Source organism: Quercus lobata, chromosome 7 (assembly GCF_001633185.2).
Source record: "Quercus lobata isolate SW786 chromosome 7, ValleyOak3.0 Primary Assembly, whole genome shotgun sequence".
Classification (NCBI taxonomy): Eukaryota; Viridiplantae; Streptophyta; class Magnoliopsida; order Fagales; family Fagaceae; genus Quercus; species Quercus lobata.
In genome coordinates this window covers 31,888,561-31,903,748 of record NC_044910.1, presented here as the reverse complement: position 1 = coordinate 31,903,748, position 15,188 = coordinate 31,888,561, and the positions used below count along the sequence as shown (strand labels likewise).

Genomic DNA, 15,188 nt, shown 5'->3' with positions numbered 1-15,188 from the left:
AGAAAGCATTTTATGTTTAGCTCTTCTGTTGGAGATGCGTTAAGGAGTCTTAGAGCATTTCTAGAAAATTCTCTAAATTTTTATACTGTTTGGTAAGTAAATAGTTGCATTTACCATTTACTTATTTATTTTTTCAAATATATTTTTTAACAAATTCTCTATTCTTTCTCTATCTTATTTAAATATTAGTTGATATAATAGTATGAGAGAAAAAGGAAATCAAGAAGAGAAAGAATTGATATAATAGTAATTGCTATAATTTTTTAATAAAAAAATCCAATTGCTAATGTACAATAACTCATAAAACTTGATGAGTTATTGTTCATGAACAAAAAATAATTTGCAATTTAGAGAAACCATTGGAGACCATTTTTTTGGTTTCATTCTCTATTTTAGAGATTTTTTTGTTTTTACATGCACTATTGAAATGCTCTTAACACTTAAAACAACTTTAAAGCAAAACTTGAAATTTAAAACTTTTAGGAAAAATAAAACTAAAATTCATTGTTCATATTTCCAAAATCAAGAACTTTAAAGCAATTTGCCAAACACTCAAACCACTTAGTAAGCTCTTTAGATAGAACTCTATATTGCAAAGACTCTACTACTAAGAACATGTTTGATAGTGTTAAGATTCTTAGAGCTCTTTGTAAAAATTGTAAAACATTTGGCAAATTCAATAAGAGCTTTAAGGGGACCCTTTAGAGCTTTAAGGTAATTAAAGTTGAATTATAGAGCTTTTAGTGGGAAAAAAACTCTATTCAATGTAATTCGTTATATATAAATTCAAATTCAGAACTTTAAGCTCTAAAGTTATTAGGAAATTTGCAACTTTAACTTTTTAAGTTTTATGTTTTACCATCCAAAATTTAAAGCACTATTCAATGTAATTCATTATATATATATATATATATATAAACGGGTTATATCAATGAATACTTTTAAAGTATTTGTTAATGAATTTTTTAAGAAAAGTTTTTTTTTTTTTTAATTTTTATACAATATAGAAATTCTACTCTAACATTTTTTTTTTTTAGAAAACTACTTAAACATAATTTAAATGTATATGTAAGCTCCCTCCTGGATACTTGTGAAGTGACCATCGCATCAAGAAAAATTTTAATACCACTTTCATGAGAAATATAAAAGTTGTCACAAAAGTCAATTACTTTTTTATTTTCCAAATAAAAATTTCTAAAAATTATTAATTAACAAATACTCTTAGAACATAGTTAACATATATATATATATATATATATATATATAAACAACAATAATGCATTTAAGTAAGCGAAAGGGCGGTAGCCCATGTACATACTGGATCTAAACAATAGGTACTTTGTTAAAGACTAGTAGCATTATAAAACTTTAAAACTTTCCCGTTAATGCTTTACTTCTAAAGTTCTACTTTATACAGGCACTAAAACTTTATAGTTAAATTATACTTTTTATAACAACGCCAGAAAAATTAAAAGTGACAAATTTGTTGTTGCAAGTACTTTAAATCTTATTCTAAAATTTTAATTTACAAACTTTTGTAAATTCAATGAACCACCCCTCAATTATCAAGGTAAATAAAACTAGGAGATTGGAACATACCCAAGGTACCCACCAACCAAATCTATAAGTTATCTTCGTGGTCCTTGAAAAAAGCTTTCAAGACAGATTACCATGTTAGGACTATAGAACAAGTCTATAGTATCAACAAGGAGTATGAAACATGCTACTTGTTACCCTCTGCAGTATTGAAAGCTCACAGGAAAGGACACAATTTCCTCCACATAGGTTCAGTCCAGGTTGGAGTCAAACCTTTAATTAGAGAAGGGTTGAACAATTCAATCCTAATGGCCCTTAGAGATAACCTTTCTTTGGTTTTCTTGAAGTATTTTGAGAGAATAATTCCTTATTATATGCAGTTGAGATCAACATCTGAGTCTATTAAGGCAACGACCTCAAATTCAAAATCTTTGCTAATGACAATCCTAACTTTGGAATGCCATTTCTGGAAGTTAATCCTACTGATGGTTTCTAAGAACTTCTCACTAGAGGGTTCTTGTACCATATCAGTTGTAGGGTTAACTATTTCATCAACTTCATCATCAGAAGGGTTCTGTAATGAGGTTCCTTCCTCATTGCCTTGATGAGAAGTGTTTTCTATCTGTTTGACTCTCTGGTCAAGAAGGTTGTGATCTACCCTAAGGATGGTTAACTCTTGCTTAAGGGTTCTCACTTCTGACTTGGTATCTTTGATCTCATTCTGGAGATCTTGGACGGTAACTTCCTTCTTGGATTTGGTAAACCTATTGTAGATTTTTTCCAAATCAACTTTGGATTCCTGAAACCTAGGTTTGGATGTACTGGCTTCCTTAACTAGGGTTTTATGGAAATCACTAAGTCGTTGGGCTTTGATCACTAGGTCTTCGATTTGTTATATGAGATCTAAGAGGAGTTCTTCTTGCTTAGAAAGTACATTGATAGTCTTGTTCCTACAACAACTATCTTTGCATGCTAAGGTTTCATCCGGGCCACTAGAGGAGCTAGAGGAGACTCTAGAGGATTCTGAGGATGACCTATATAACTGGTGTTTCTCTTGCTCACTAGAACTATTGGGTGACTCACTATCTAAGCGGTCAAGTTCTAAGAGTTTGAAGATCTCTTCCTTACTGGTTTGGTCACTAACAAGGGTGTTAATAAGGGATTTGGCCTTAGCTTTACACTCTTTCTGGAAATGACCTCTTGTTCCACACTTAAAACATTTTCCCGATGTTTTAGGTATGAACTTTCCTGTGGACTTGGATTTTCCTTTCTTATAGAAAGATTTCCAAGAAAAGAATATTCCTACCAAAGCTCGACCAATTCAAATGAGTCAGGAACTCATGGATACTTGTAAAGTAGAAATAGAGGATCTTCTTAACAAAAGGAATCATCAAAAACTCTAGGTCACCATGGTCTTGTCCAGCCTTTTATGTCCAGAAAAATGCTGAGATTGAGAGAGGTGTCTCTAGACTTGTCATCAACTATAAGCCCCTTAACAAAGTCTTAGAATGGATAAGGTATCAAATTCCCAACAAAAGAGACCTAGTCAATCGGCTTAGCAAAGCAATGGTTTTCAATAAGTTTGATATGAAGAGTGGTTTTTGGTAAATACAAATCAGAGAGTCTGATAGGTATAAGATAGCGTTCACCACACCCTTTGGCCATTACGAATGGAATGCAATGCCCGTTGGTCTAAAAAATGCACCTTCTGAATTCCAAAACATCATGAATGAGATTTTCAATCCATTCTCCAGTCATGCTATTGTGTACATTGAAGATGTACTCATTTTTTCTGAATCCTTGACACAACATTGGAAACACCTTAGAGCATTCCTCCATACCATCAAGCTCAATGGTCTTGTTGTTTCAGCCCCTAAGATCAAACTATTCCAAACTAGTGTCCGGTTCTTAGGTTTTGATATAAAACATGGTGTCATCAAACCCATAGACAGAGCCATTCAGTTTGCGGATAAGTTTCCAGATGAAATCCTAGATAAAACCCAATTTCAGAGATTTCTAGGATCCCTCAACTACATTTCCGATTTCTATCAAAACCTCAGGCAGTAATGCAAACCCCTTTTTGATAGACTCCGAACCAATCCTCCTCCTTAGACCCCAACTCATACCACAATTGTCCAAGAAATCAAAAAATATGTTAAGACACTTCCTTGTCTAGGAATCCCCTCAGAAAATTCCTTCAAGATTGTCCAGACAGATGCCTTTAACATTGGTTATGGTGGCATTCTCCTTCAGCGTGTCAGTCCCACTTCCTCTGAACAGATTGTCTGTTTCCATTCAGGAATTTGGACCCCCACTCAGATTAATTATAGTACTATTAAGAAATAGATTTTATCTATAGTACTATGCATTTCAAAATTTCAAAATGATCTTTTGAATTAAAAGTTTTAATAAGGATTGATTGTAAATCTACAAAACATGTTTTAGAAAAAGATGTTCAAAACATTGCATCAAAACAAATTTTTGCACGATGACAAGCCATCCTTTCAGTATTTGTGTATATATATATATATCTAGGAAGATAAACAAATAAAGTATATTGAATCATGGCTGATTTGAACCAGATTATTATAATTCTAATTATGGAAATCTCATACGTATACACAAAACCCTCGTGAAACTAGCGTGGAATTAATGTAAGCCTGATGGCTATAATGGGTCCAAAGATTAGTGATTTAAGCTTCATGGACTAGTATCACCATAATCTATAGCTTGCCTATCACAATGTATGATGTATCACAGGAAAATTAGAGGAAAATTAGAAAGATGAATGATTGAAGCAAAGCTTAAGCTTATGTGATACTGAAGGTATACCTCAATTAGGACTATTAGTCGTAAATTTTAGTTTGTTCAACTATTAAAGTTTATTGTTGTCAAATAAAATATATAAGTTTTGAACCTTAATTATATAAAAAAATCAATTAGAGTTTTGAACTTTTGGTTGGTAGGATGACAAAAAGCCGTGGTTATCGAGTAGACTTTGTACACTGCAATTCTATGGTATGCGTCCAAAAACAAAAACAAAAAAACCAGAAAAACAAAAAACAAAAAAGACAAAAACAAAGACTCTTTCTTGGCCACGCGTTTATCATTTCAAACGGCCTACTCTTATCATCATTACATGCAATGCAACAGTCCTTGCGACTTTGTAGCACCACTTTTTGAAAAGCAGGGTTGAAATTTAGCCAAGAGGAGCGCCGAATGGTCTCAAAATTGGAGCTCAATCTATTACAAAATAGTGACAGTACAAGCTAATAAACAATGAAATATTATATTCTTACTTTTTTTTTTTTTCCTTTCTAAAGTTTCTTCAAATTCTACAACGAGGGAAATGATCATTTTCCAAGTAAAAGTGAACCGTAAAAGAAATCATTAAAAAAAAAAAAAAAAAAACCAAAAATTAAAACTCTAATTTTATAGAGAAACTTTCATTTCTCTATTATAATTGCTGACGAAGCTGAACCTGGACTCTGTATTATGCTTTCATCACCAAATTCTGATTCCTCTCTATCCTCCACAGTCATTTCCTGAACAATTAATTAAATTTTACAAAAAATATCAATCAATTTAAACTTTATACAATAACAAATCTTCAAGATTAAAATTCAATCTAAATTAGTTCTTAAGGTTTGATTATTATCAATTTAATCCCCCACTTTGTCAAAACGAATAAATGTGGTATTATGTTCAAATCAATTAACAAATGAAGCCATTTAAACATTTAAAAAAAAAGTTTTATTAAATAAATAATACTTGTCAATGAAGCCATTTAAACATCAAATTTTGACAAATTTATCAATGGATTATATTTTATTCTTATATTCTCTATACTGCAAAATTGTCAGAAAATCAAAAAGAATAATAATTATTTCATCAATCAATTATTAAAATTGTAAGCTAAAATTATGCAAAAAAATAAGTTTATAAATTTTATAGTAAATACAATCCGATTAATACAGAATTTGATACAGTGTTAAGAGGGTAAAAAACATGAATTTGGCATGAAAATTCAGTACACATTTCATTAAGTAGGCTATTAAGTACACATTTCATTAATGTTTTGAGTTTAAATTAATATAACAAATAAAAAAAAATTGTCAATTTTAAAATTGAATTGGGCATGAAAAACCAAAAAAACATACCGAATTTGGAGGTGATTGCCTTTCACTACTCTTCTTTACTTGTTCCTTCTCTCTTAGAGATCGAATCGTAGAAACTCTCTGAAAACAAAATATCTCAAAAATTAAACGAATTCAAAAACAAAAACAAAGAAATCAAAATTTGAATACTGAGTGGTTACCACAGATTGAGATTGGAGTTGCTTCAATCTGTACAATCTATCGAGCTCGATTTCGAGGCTCTTCTGAATCTCTCCTCTCTCTTCGACCTCCCTCATCTTCATCTCCAACAACAAGTCCCTCTCTCTCAGCATCTTCTCCGTTCTCTCTCCGTCCGACTTCAGCCTCTCCATCTTCTTCCTGATCGCGCTCAGCTCCTCCGCGAGCGACGCGTCCAGAGATTCGATCTGAGTCGGACGGTGGAGGATGTTCTCTTTGTTTGACTGGTCGGCGATGCAGATCTCGATCTGAGTTTGCTTTGCTGGCTTGGTGTGTGAAGAGGAGTCGGTGACATGGTTCGCCGGAGAGTTCAGCTGCTGGAGAGGTGTTCTGCCCGACTTTGGCCGGAGTTTATGGTCTCCGGCGACTGGGCACCGAGGCGTTGGCATTGGTGAACGGTGAATGAATGTGTGAGGTTTGTTTGTGGTTTGTGTGTGTTTTTGGGAGATGTGAGTGTGAATGTGAGATTATTAAAAGAGGGGATAAGATTTGAATTTGAAAGTAGGAGGCGCTAATCAAACGGCTACTTAATCATTTTCAAACGGTTGAGATTTGGATGGACAGAGACCAGAGTTAAATAAATAAATAAATAATTCTCTTAACAACTACCAGTCTCTACCTATGATTAAATGATTAGTTTGTTGATTAACACCATGAAGCCACCACCCTTTTAGAGAAGTCTTGTGGATCCCACTTTAGATTTATACTAATAGATTTTCAACACAATGGATTCAAGTTGTCTGGTTTTCCAGGCCGGTTCCTCATTTAAAAAAAAAATCAAGTTTATTATCAAACTAAATTATTGGTTTAATTTTTTTTTTTTTTATTGAGCATGTTTAAACATATTCACAAATTACTTAATTTTTTTTTCTACTGAACTTAGTAACATAAACTTATAACCAAGTTGGGGCATTAAAGTGGTTGAATGTATGTTAGAATTGACTATATAAAATGTGGTTAGTACGTTAATTTGTCCACCATGGAATCAATATTTAGCATATCCCATATCCTTGGTTTTTTCTTTTTTTTAAATCCTTATTCTATTTAACTTATTACATTTTTCTTTAAGCTATAATAATCATAGAAAACTCACTTATAATGTCTTCATTTGCTTTCATACTAGTTATCGATTTAATATGCCTAAGAGGAATTCCTCTATATATTCTAATACTTAACCATTGTTTTCTAAAAGCAACAACATAGCTTATATAGGGACCATATCGTATGTTGTCTTTATGTCAATAAAAACTACGTGTTTAAAAATTAAACATTGTTGTAGAACGCCCAATAACAATAATTACACGAGCTCAATCACTAGGGCTCATTAGGTTATTTGAATTGAATATCAATTCCATATTCGAATGGGTTAAAATTTTCATTTAATTAGAAGGCAAGCTGAAGCTATAAAGATAATAAGTGAAAATTCTCACCTGATTCACAGTAGTCTACTATGACACAATATGGACGACAAGGAATAGTGTTTTGAGATAGCAACTAAAAGAAGTCTTTTAGATCCTATGCTTTTAATTTTACATGTTAAAAATCTATGCAATGGGGGGTTTGATACATGTTTTCAAACAAAAATTTTCAATTTTTAAACAATATTACGCATATTTTCATACACTTTTTCACTCACGCGTATTTTCACACATGTTTTCAAACAATAATTTTCAATTTTTCAGTGCATATACCAAACACTATTCTCTTGGGAATTCACACATGGAGATAATCCAAGAAAGAGCTAATGCGGTCCCCCACCCCCCCTATGTGAAGGTTGACTTTGATGTTGGTGTAAAACAGTAAAAGAGAAGAAAGCATGCATAGTAGCTGTGGGAAGAAACCACACAAAAGCGATGATTTTTGTGTAAACAAAGCTAATAAAAAAGAACAACATCCCATTGAGAATTGAAGACTAGTAGTCGTGTCAAAATCAGTAAAGTTAATACAAAATTTTGATATGGGAAGGAATTGCATTAAACAAACGTGATTCTCACATTACAAAACCCCTCAACCCCGTGACATTGGACCATTGAGCAACCAATTGGTATCCTAAAATCCTTTTTAAGATGACTTGATAATTACATTAAGAAAAAAAAAAAATTTAAAAAGGTTTTGTAGTACATGATATTGCAAATTAAGCCCTTTTGTGTAATCTTATAGGAATGATTTCAATCTCTTTTATTGTAAAACCTTTGTTTTTGTTTTCATTAATCATTGTAATGTCCCTTGTGTGGCTGAGAAGTTAAGAATTACAATGGTCTTTTTGCATTTCAACAAAATTCCAAACATAATAAATAAGGTACTACTATGATCACGTTCAAATAAAATTTAATTGACTGCCCTTTCTTTCTTTCTTTTTTTCTTTTTTTATGGATATTGACCACCCTTTCAATATTGGTATGTATTGCTTGTAATGAGTGCTCCTGAGAGAATTCAGAAAAATATATAAGTATTTATTCATTTATTTCCTGCACAAACTATGAATATGATTTGACATGGCAATAAAGAGTGAGTGGTAAAAAGGTGTTAGTCATCTACTCTTTAATGTTGAGCGTTTACTAGCTCACAGTGACAGCATGCATGCTAAGCAAGGAGTAAATGCGAGACAATCATTTCGGGCGGGTATGATTATACTGCTGCTCGGTTCTGTTAACATTTACATTTACTTGCATACATACAGATAGCGCAGATCTAGAGGCTGTGGAACTTCTATTTGCCTGGTCAATTGGTGTATCCGATTTTGAGTGGTGTCTAATAAAATAACAATAAAATTATAAACATGAAATGCCGTATCCAACAGTTGGCCTATTAGCTCAGCTGGTTAGAGCGTCCTGCTAATAACGCGAAGGTCGCAGGTTCGAGACCTGCATGGGCCATTTTTTGGGTTTTTTTTAAAAAAATTTTCTCTACGGCCTATGTGCTATGTTTGCTCTCTTTTCCTTCTCTTGGGCTTTTTTTTTCTCTGCGGCCCATGTTCGAATTGTTGGACTTGGAGTATTCTACGGTTCGTTTGATCTCAGAGTTTTCTTTTTTTGCCAGTCGATCTCAGAGTTTTCTTAATCTCAACAATGTTATTATTTATCTTTCAAGAATAATAACAGTTCGCATCAAAATTAGGCTTCCACTTGGGGCATAATGGAAAAATAACCAAAACTTTCTCTGGTTTCCCTTTAAAACAAATTAATGATTCATTCATAAAACAATACCATAGAAGGGTGTGTGGTACTCAAAACCTTGAGGGGGTTCTATGTTTTACAAGGAAACCACAGAGGGTTTTGTGCATTTTTCCCAAGATAAACAGTTCATTATTTTCCATGTTTTGAAGAAAATGTTGTCATAGAGCATACTGCAGAGAGTAAAGTATCAATACATATACAACAAGCCAAAAAACCCAATGGTCTCGTTTATTACATAGCTATTAACTAAACCAAATGAATCCAGCAAAACATCGTTAACTCAAGACCCTCGTATGTCCAACAGCTTCCATCTTATAAATGTGAAAGCAATTTAAGATATCCAACCACAAAGATGAAAATGAATGGCATGACTATTGAGGAAAGACAGCAATGAGAATGTACATATGTATCTACATGGGAGTCAGCGGGTAAACCCTAAAGATCACAAGTAATCCTTCGGAAGCTCCCAATCATCCTCGGTTTCCCTATTCCTTGGTTGGAATCTCTGGCTACCGTAACTTCTTCTTACACTCTGACCATATTCAGACCTAGCAGGTCTTTCAAAGTCTGGATATTCTCCAAGCTCATCTACTGAAGTCCCCACATTTTGGGTGCCCAAAAAACCCTGCTAAGAGTAAATACAGGGCTTAGTACTTGGATTTTAAACTTAAGGGAAAATGTGATAATTGACTAGGAGTGATCAAATATTTGTCAAAGTCAGCTTCTTTCACTTGGGAGAGCTCCATGGGAGACCTTAAATCCCATTTAGCTCACAATGTCTGATCAGGTTAGTGTCATAATATGAGGCTGGAAAGGTCCACTTCATGGATCTCCCAACCAGCTCACAGAAACATGACATTATTCTCACTGAACTACCAAATGACAAAAGACAAAACACATTTATAAAAAAAATTAAGAGACAACTGCATGCCATAAAACTGCTTATAATCATATTTATATAGAAGCACAGGCAAGGAGTCAATTTGTGTGCCTTATGCATGCCTCTTTACCTGTGCATATATATGCATCACGTATATACAAACATCAATAAGATGGCATAAATTTAGTAGAAGGAAGAATTTTATAAGCATCCAAAATATCTGATTACAAATAAAGCATACCACAAAGCAAAAGCAAGATGGGCGGTTTCATTATGCATGGAAAAATACCTTTGTTAGTCTCTGTATGCGTGAGGCCGCAGCTTCATGCACAACAACTGCGTCAGGTATAACGTCCAGCACATCCTCCACAAAGAGAGCATAGGTGCTAACCTGAAATTACTAGCAAATTGCATTTACATTTCACAAAGAACACCTTTTCAAACAAAAGGTATATTGTCAATATATCACACATTGAACCAGATAATTGACTACAAAACATGCAATCACAGAATCTTTCAAGAAGGTGAAAAGTAATTTGCATGCAGTCTGCACTCAAATCTTTGACATTTGCCTTTTTAGTGCACCTACCAAACTTGATGGAATAATGGAGATTCCGAAAGAGTCAAGCTCCAGTGATTCAATGGCCCCTGAATTAATGTTAAAACTATACCCCCGCACCTAGAAATGTAGCATGTAAAATATTAGGTGATTGTAGAATAGCTAATAATAATACAAAGGTAGGTGCAAACAAAATTGACTCACCTTCCCGATATTCCGACGAGCTGGTGTTACGACTTTGTATCCTACCTAACAAACATCGCAAATTAAAATCTAAAAAAATGAGATGTTTCTATAAAGTATTCTGAAGAAGGTAACACTAATCCACTAGCTACTGCTAATCCCACAAATTGGGGTTTTACAAGAGGCAATATGGGTGTATGGTACTAACCTTCAGCATTATGAAAACAACTCGAGATCCAAATCCAATGAACATAATAAAAATACAAAAGTGAGGGGAGGGGGTTTGACATCCAAGAGCATGTCTTTCTTCCAATCAACTTCCCATGACACTTGATTGCCCAAATTCATTCTTCAGATAAAATTAAGCATAAATTAAATAGACTCATTTCCCCAAGGATGGAAAACTAAATTAGTTGATGAACTAATTATCATAAGACAAACAGAATGAGTCTATTGCACCACAATATCTAAAAGGAGAGCTCCATGTTTAAGCCATGTCTGATACCTTAAATTACGAAATTCCTGTAGAGGCTCCACCTGCTATTATAACTTCTGATTTGACTGCACTAGCCAGTATTGAGTTTTTCCAAGCCATTTGGGTGCAGCTCATAAATTTTCTTGTATTAATACAAATATTGCTTGCAATCTAACGACGATGGCATTCTTTACTTCTTTAATTTTATTTATCTACTTATTTATTTTGGCTAGGATTACAATTGACCATGTGTTTGTTGGACAAAGTCCTCTACTGCTTAGCCATAATGATTAATGCCCTGATTATTTCTTATGCACAGCCTACCAGATGATGAATCCCCCCTGTCCACCCAGCCACCAAAGAAAAGGAAAAACAAAGAGTGGACAATCATAAATAATGATAGGTTCATTTTAATAAGTGTTAAGTAAGAGAAGAAATAATGGAACATACCAAGGTTTCCAGTCCAACCATTTTAAACTCATTCTCCATAACACTCTCATCCTGGATGAGAACAACATCACCAACCTGCAAAGAATAACAGATTGAATAACCTACAGAGTGACCAAAAATGTCTATAATAACAATCAAGACAGATACATGAAATGATGGTTTGCAGATCTAAAAGGCATTAAGTTCCTTCAAATTAAAGTAAAATAGATCCATCAATTTCCTGGAAACTACATAACTGAAGTGTGGTAAAAAAAATGCATCACATGTTCACATTAGAATGCTGGCATAAGAACTAACAGGATGGCAAACATATGCCAAGGGTAACATGCAGAAACTGAATGTGAAATGGGTTACAGAAAATGACCGAGGACAGGACAAGATCTTTAACAAAATGAAGGTCCAAAAGCAATCCACATATGTTCATCATCATCCTCTCCAAATCAGCATGTTCTTCCATATAACAAGAAAATGACACCTATGCCATCAAAATGAAGATTATCTGTAACAAACAGACACAGCTTGCATGCATATTAGACTAACACCTAGAAGATACCAAAAATGATAAATCCCAACCTTTGATCCTAACCTCCTAGAATAGTTGGAACATTTCCAAATTACACTGTATCTTTCTAAAGGATTGTGAACTACAATTCTACTTGTGATGTAATCCTCATGTGTATAGCTATGAAGAGAGAGATAGAGTGCACAAAACAATCCCAATAAATATATTAACAATTTATTTATTTTAAAAACTACCTGGCTGACATCCTCAAGAAGAAACCTTTCTGATTCCCCTGAAAGCAAGTTTGGCCTCACTTCTACAAACAAAACCACCCACTGGAAAAACAAAATATTCAATATAAAAATAAATAAATAATAGTTCCAGTAACAATTAGCAGAGAACTTACATAAACATAACTAACATTTGAAGCACAAAGAAATTTTATTTTATTGTTGAAAGTCAATTATATTTTTATTGGTCAATTAGATTTTTACCTTAGGTCTTATTAGTTAATTAGGTTATTTTATAAATTTTCTAGAGTCAAATTATTTTTGTAATTCAATAATTGAGATTTCCCAAATCAATTAGAATTAAAATTAGGATTTCTCAAGTCAACTAAAATCAGGGTTAAGCCATTGACTATACAAGCACAGTATTGTATTCTCTAGAGACAGTTAAACAGTTTGATTGATTAGTAAAAGTTCTCTTGGGATTTTTGCAATGGCCAAGTACTAACTCCAGCAAACCCTTGTAGCTGTCTCCAAGGTTTACCTTCTCTTACTTGGTGTTCACTCCAAGCAAGTCAAGGTGCCAACACCGAAGTTCGCTATCTTTTATTTTATGTTCTTTCAATTTTGTTGTTGGATACGTTTTGGTTTTATCTCACTTTTTTGTTTTGATAACTCGATAGCTACAATGGGGAGGGGTATTTGAACCATGACGTCTCTGTTGGAAATATTAGAGATTTTATTTTGCAATTAATAACACACTAGTATGCAAATATGTGTTAGAATTACAATTAAATGAAAAAAATTTCTTAATAGCTTAAACTTTTGCGACAATTGATAATTTTAGCACAGTATCAGAGCAGAAGACCTGAGTTTGACTGTTGTCTCCACTCTACCTCTAGTTTAGGCCTACATGTGAAGAGGGGAGTGTTAAAATTATGGTTAAATGATTAAACTCACCGCTTAAGCTTTTGGTACAATTGCTAATTTATCAATATGCACTCACAAAACTTGAACACTCACAAAATTTCTAGCAATTCATAGATTTATGAGTATAAGTTGGTCATGACTCATGACGAAGAAGTTGAAGTTGAACAGTATAAGAACTTACATATGTGGTGTCCACCCAAAGCTGAGAGACAAAGCCCAAGCAAAGAGCACTTCGAATGCTAATCACTTGCTTCGCCAGAAAACTCGACCTCCGCACCACTTGTTTCCTTTTCCTCAATCCCACTCTTTCTTCAGTCCCTCCAACTTCAACCAAATCCCTCTCTTCCAACCTTTCTTCGCTCCTCTTATCTCTCTTCGATTCACCAAAATCTAAACCAGACGATGCCGTTTCATCACGCTTTGTACCAATTCCGTTTCCCTCTTTCTCTTTGAGCTCGAACTCATTCTCTTCCTTAAACGCTAATTCGCCTTGAGCTCCACTTGGGTTGAGAGGAACTCTGGAATTCCAAACACGAGTGGAGTTACGGGTGTGAATGAATGGAACTGGTCTGCTTTGTGGTGCCCAAGTGGGTTTGGGCTTGGGTTTGGTTAGAATGAAATTAAAGCGATGTTTGGTGAGAGAGATGGCTAGAGGGACTGAGGGAAGAAGACAGTCACACATGGTGGAGGTCGAAACCTTGGATTTTACTTACGACGAGTGAATCATTCGTTTAAACCATGAAGATTGAGCTCAGCTGATAGGAAATTACAGTTACCGGAGCTCACACATCTATGATCTATGAACTAGAACGATGATTTGCACTAACATCCAACCATTGGGCCATGGACAATGCCCATTGGGCCTTTGGCGGCTATTTTAATAGGCTTTTAAATGGGCTAAGCATGGACTTTTATGGCTGTTTGGGAGTTTAGAAAGAGAGGAGAGTAGAGGGGAGTAGTGGGGAGGAGAGTAGAGGAGAATGATTCTCTTCTCTCTTATTTGGATGTTTTTAGAATTAGTAAGGGGAAATAGAGTAATTAGCTTTTCTCCTTATTTGGATGTTTTAAAAATTAGGATAGAGAAGAGAGGAAATGATTAAAATAAATAAATTTACCCTTATTTGAAAATGGACTTGCAACATTAGTCTATTATTAATTTAGAAATGGTAAATTGGAAAATTTATCTAGTCAATAATTTATCTACTCTATTTTCCCTTCAAATCTCTCCAATTTGGGGAAATTAAAAATGAGGGGTTAGAGGTGGCTGAAACCCCTCTAAACTCCCCCCTTCCTTCCTTAAAAAACTTCCAAATAAGGTAATTGAATTACTCTCACTCCCTCTACTTTACTCTCCCTTCTTTTTAAACTTCCAAACAGGCCATTAATGGAACTTAAAAAAAAAAAAAAAAAAAAAACTTTAATGGACCTTTGTTGGGCTTTTTATGAGCCTTAAATGGGCTTATAAAAATTATAATAACTATATTATAATTTTGCTGAAATATATGTCACAAAACACAAATTATCAAATAGTAAAGATACTTTTTAAAAAAAGGTTGATTATTTTTCATCGGTTGGAATAAATAAGCATATTGGCATATTATTCATTATTCATAGTAGGATGCGAATAGTTCTATGACTGCATGCATTACCAAAAAAAAAAAAAAGCATACATCTCTACTAGGTTGGCACCTATACAAATGTCTATCATTTGCAATTTTCAATCCATTTGTATTTGAATATAAAATATTTTTTTATCTTTAAAAAAAAAATGGAATACAACTTGTTAAACACTAAAAAAATAGGCCGGGGCAAGGATGAGTTTAGACTTTTTAACCCCATCCTACTCTATTAGTGTTAAATACTTAGTTTGCATTACTAAATATTCAAATGCATGATTATTAAGAATTTTTGTTTT

The 15,188-nt window shown here is 33.7% G+C and overlaps 2 protein-coding genes and 1 non-coding gene across 4 annotated transcripts; 1 reads left to right on the top strand and 2 right to left on the bottom strand.

The window, feature by feature from the left end:
* Positions 1–4,673: 4,673 nt before the first annotated feature.
* LOC115953418 lies at positions 4,674–6,458 on the bottom strand. Its single transcript, XM_031071057.1, has 3 exons — positions 5,855–6,458; positions 5,697–5,774; positions 4,674–5,081 (listed from the first exon to the last, which is right to left on the bottom strand). Exons 1-3 carry the CDS (start codon positions 6,278–6,280, stop codon positions 4,983–4,985), a joined length of 603 nt encoding a protein of 200 aa, XP_030926917.1. The 5' UTR covers positions 6,281–6,458; the 3' UTR covers positions 4,674–4,982.
* Positions 6,459–8,693: 2,235 nt separating this feature from the next.
* On the top strand, positions 8,694–8,767 carry TRNAI-AAU. Its single transcript has one exon. It is a non-coding gene; the product is annotated as a tRNA-Ile (tRNA).
* A 441-nt stretch (positions 8,768–9,208) lies between these two features.
* On the bottom strand, positions 9,209–14,082 carry LOC115953417. 2 transcript variants are annotated; one of them, XM_031071055.1, is made up of 8 exons: positions 13,455–14,082; positions 12,371–12,451; positions 11,979–12,089; positions 11,615–11,689; positions 10,711–10,755; positions 10,537–10,626; positions 10,237–10,338; positions 9,209–9,692 (listed from the first exon to the last, which is right to left on the bottom strand). In XM_031071055.1, exons 1-8 carry the CDS (start codon positions 13,953–13,955, stop codon positions 9,510–9,512), a joined length of 1,188 nt encoding a protein of 395 aa, XP_030926915.1. In that variant the 5' UTR covers positions 13,956–14,082; the 3' UTR covers positions 9,209–9,509. The 2 variants fall into 2 exon arrangements, with proteins under 2 accessions (XP_030926915.1, XP_030926916.1); XM_031071056.1 differs by lacking the exon at positions 11,979–12,089 and having other exon boundaries at positions 13,455–14,081.
* Between the last annotated feature and the right edge of the window lie 1,106 nt (positions 14,083–15,188).

Bases quoted from the DNA above. Each gene is read 5' to 3' on its own strand.
- LOC115953418 (XM_031071057.1), bottom strand. From the start codon at position 6,280: ATGCCAACGCCTCGGTGCCCAGTCGCCGGAGACCATAAACTCCGGCCA. The intron at 5,775-5,854 runs GTAACCACTCAG...TTTTGTTTTCAG, and splicing joins AACTCCAATCTCAATCTGTG to AGAGTTTCTACGATTCGATC. The intron at 5,082-5,696 runs GTATGTTTTTTT...TTAATTGTTCAG, and splicing joins GGCAATCACCTCCAAATTCG to GAAATGACTGTGGAGGATAG.
- LOC115953417 (XM_031071055.1), bottom strand. From the start codon at position 13,955: ATGTGTGACTGTCTTCTTCCCTCAGTCCCTCTAGCCATCTCTCTCACC. The intron at 10,627-10,710 runs GTGAGTCAATTT...CTACATTTCTAG, and splicing joins CTCGTCGGAATATCGGGAAG to GTGCGGGGGTATAGTTTTAA. The intron at 9,693-10,236 runs GTATTTTTCCAT...TACTCTTAGCAG, and splicing joins GCATACAGAGACTAACAAAG to GGTTTTTTGGGCACCCAAAA.